This window comes from Etheostoma spectabile, chromosome 6, assembly GCF_008692095.1.
Source record: "Etheostoma spectabile isolate EspeVRDwgs_2016 chromosome 6, UIUC_Espe_1.0, whole genome shotgun sequence".
Lineage (NCBI taxonomy): Eukaryota > Metazoa > Chordata > Actinopteri > Perciformes > Percidae > Etheostoma > Etheostoma spectabile.
In genome coordinates, this window is record NC_045738.1 from 12,770,736 (window position 1) to 12,771,314 (window position 579).

The 579-nt window shown below is 37.3% G+C and overlaps 1 protein-coding gene across 1 annotated transcript in view; it reads left to right on the top strand.

Annotated features, from left to right (window-relative positions):
* Window positions 1-7: 7 nt before the first annotated feature.
* The window catches only part of ddx61 (DEAD (Asp-Glu-Ala-Asp) box helicase 61), a gene marked incomplete at its 5' end in the record, with an annotated part of 12,595 nt that continues 12,023 nt past the window's right edge, over window positions 8-579 (top strand). Inside the window, 1 exon segment of the mRNA XM_032518730.1 lies at window positions 8-267. Within this exon segment, the coding sequence (XP_032374621.1) occupies window positions 110-267 (158 nt within the window).

Here is a 579-nt window from a genome sequence, read left to right on the forward strand (position 1 = left end):
TTTTTAGTTTTTTTTTTTTTTTTTTACACTGGTGCATTAAGCAAGCTATCAGTAAAATAGGCAGACTGAGGCGCATAAAATACACTGAGGAAAATTGCCAGTTATTGTGATGGCTACAGCAAGAACAGCAAACCCAGCGCAGATGATTGGATTGAACAAACCAGCAAATGGGCAACTCAGAGGACAGGCAGCACTTCTTGCAGCTGCCCAACAACCCAGTGCCCCCCAGAAAAGGACCAGCATTCCTCAAAGCAGTGGGGGCATCAAGTAAGATCCAGTGCTCAATTCTGCATTGAAATAAATGTTATTTGGCTCAGTAATCTGTAGCTGGACTACTTATTCTGGATACAATCTACAAAATGTGTATATATAAATTAATTCCTTCCCAGAATACGAAAATTTTAATAGGTGTGTTTTGCACAATAAAGTTGACCACAAACATGTTTTAAAACACTAAAAGAAGATGAGACTCGTCATATATTTTTGCTGTTATGCATGGCACAAATATATCTAACATGTCTAGTACATTTGAGTCATTGCCTGGCCAACATCCTAGTATCTATATAATATGTAAAAAAA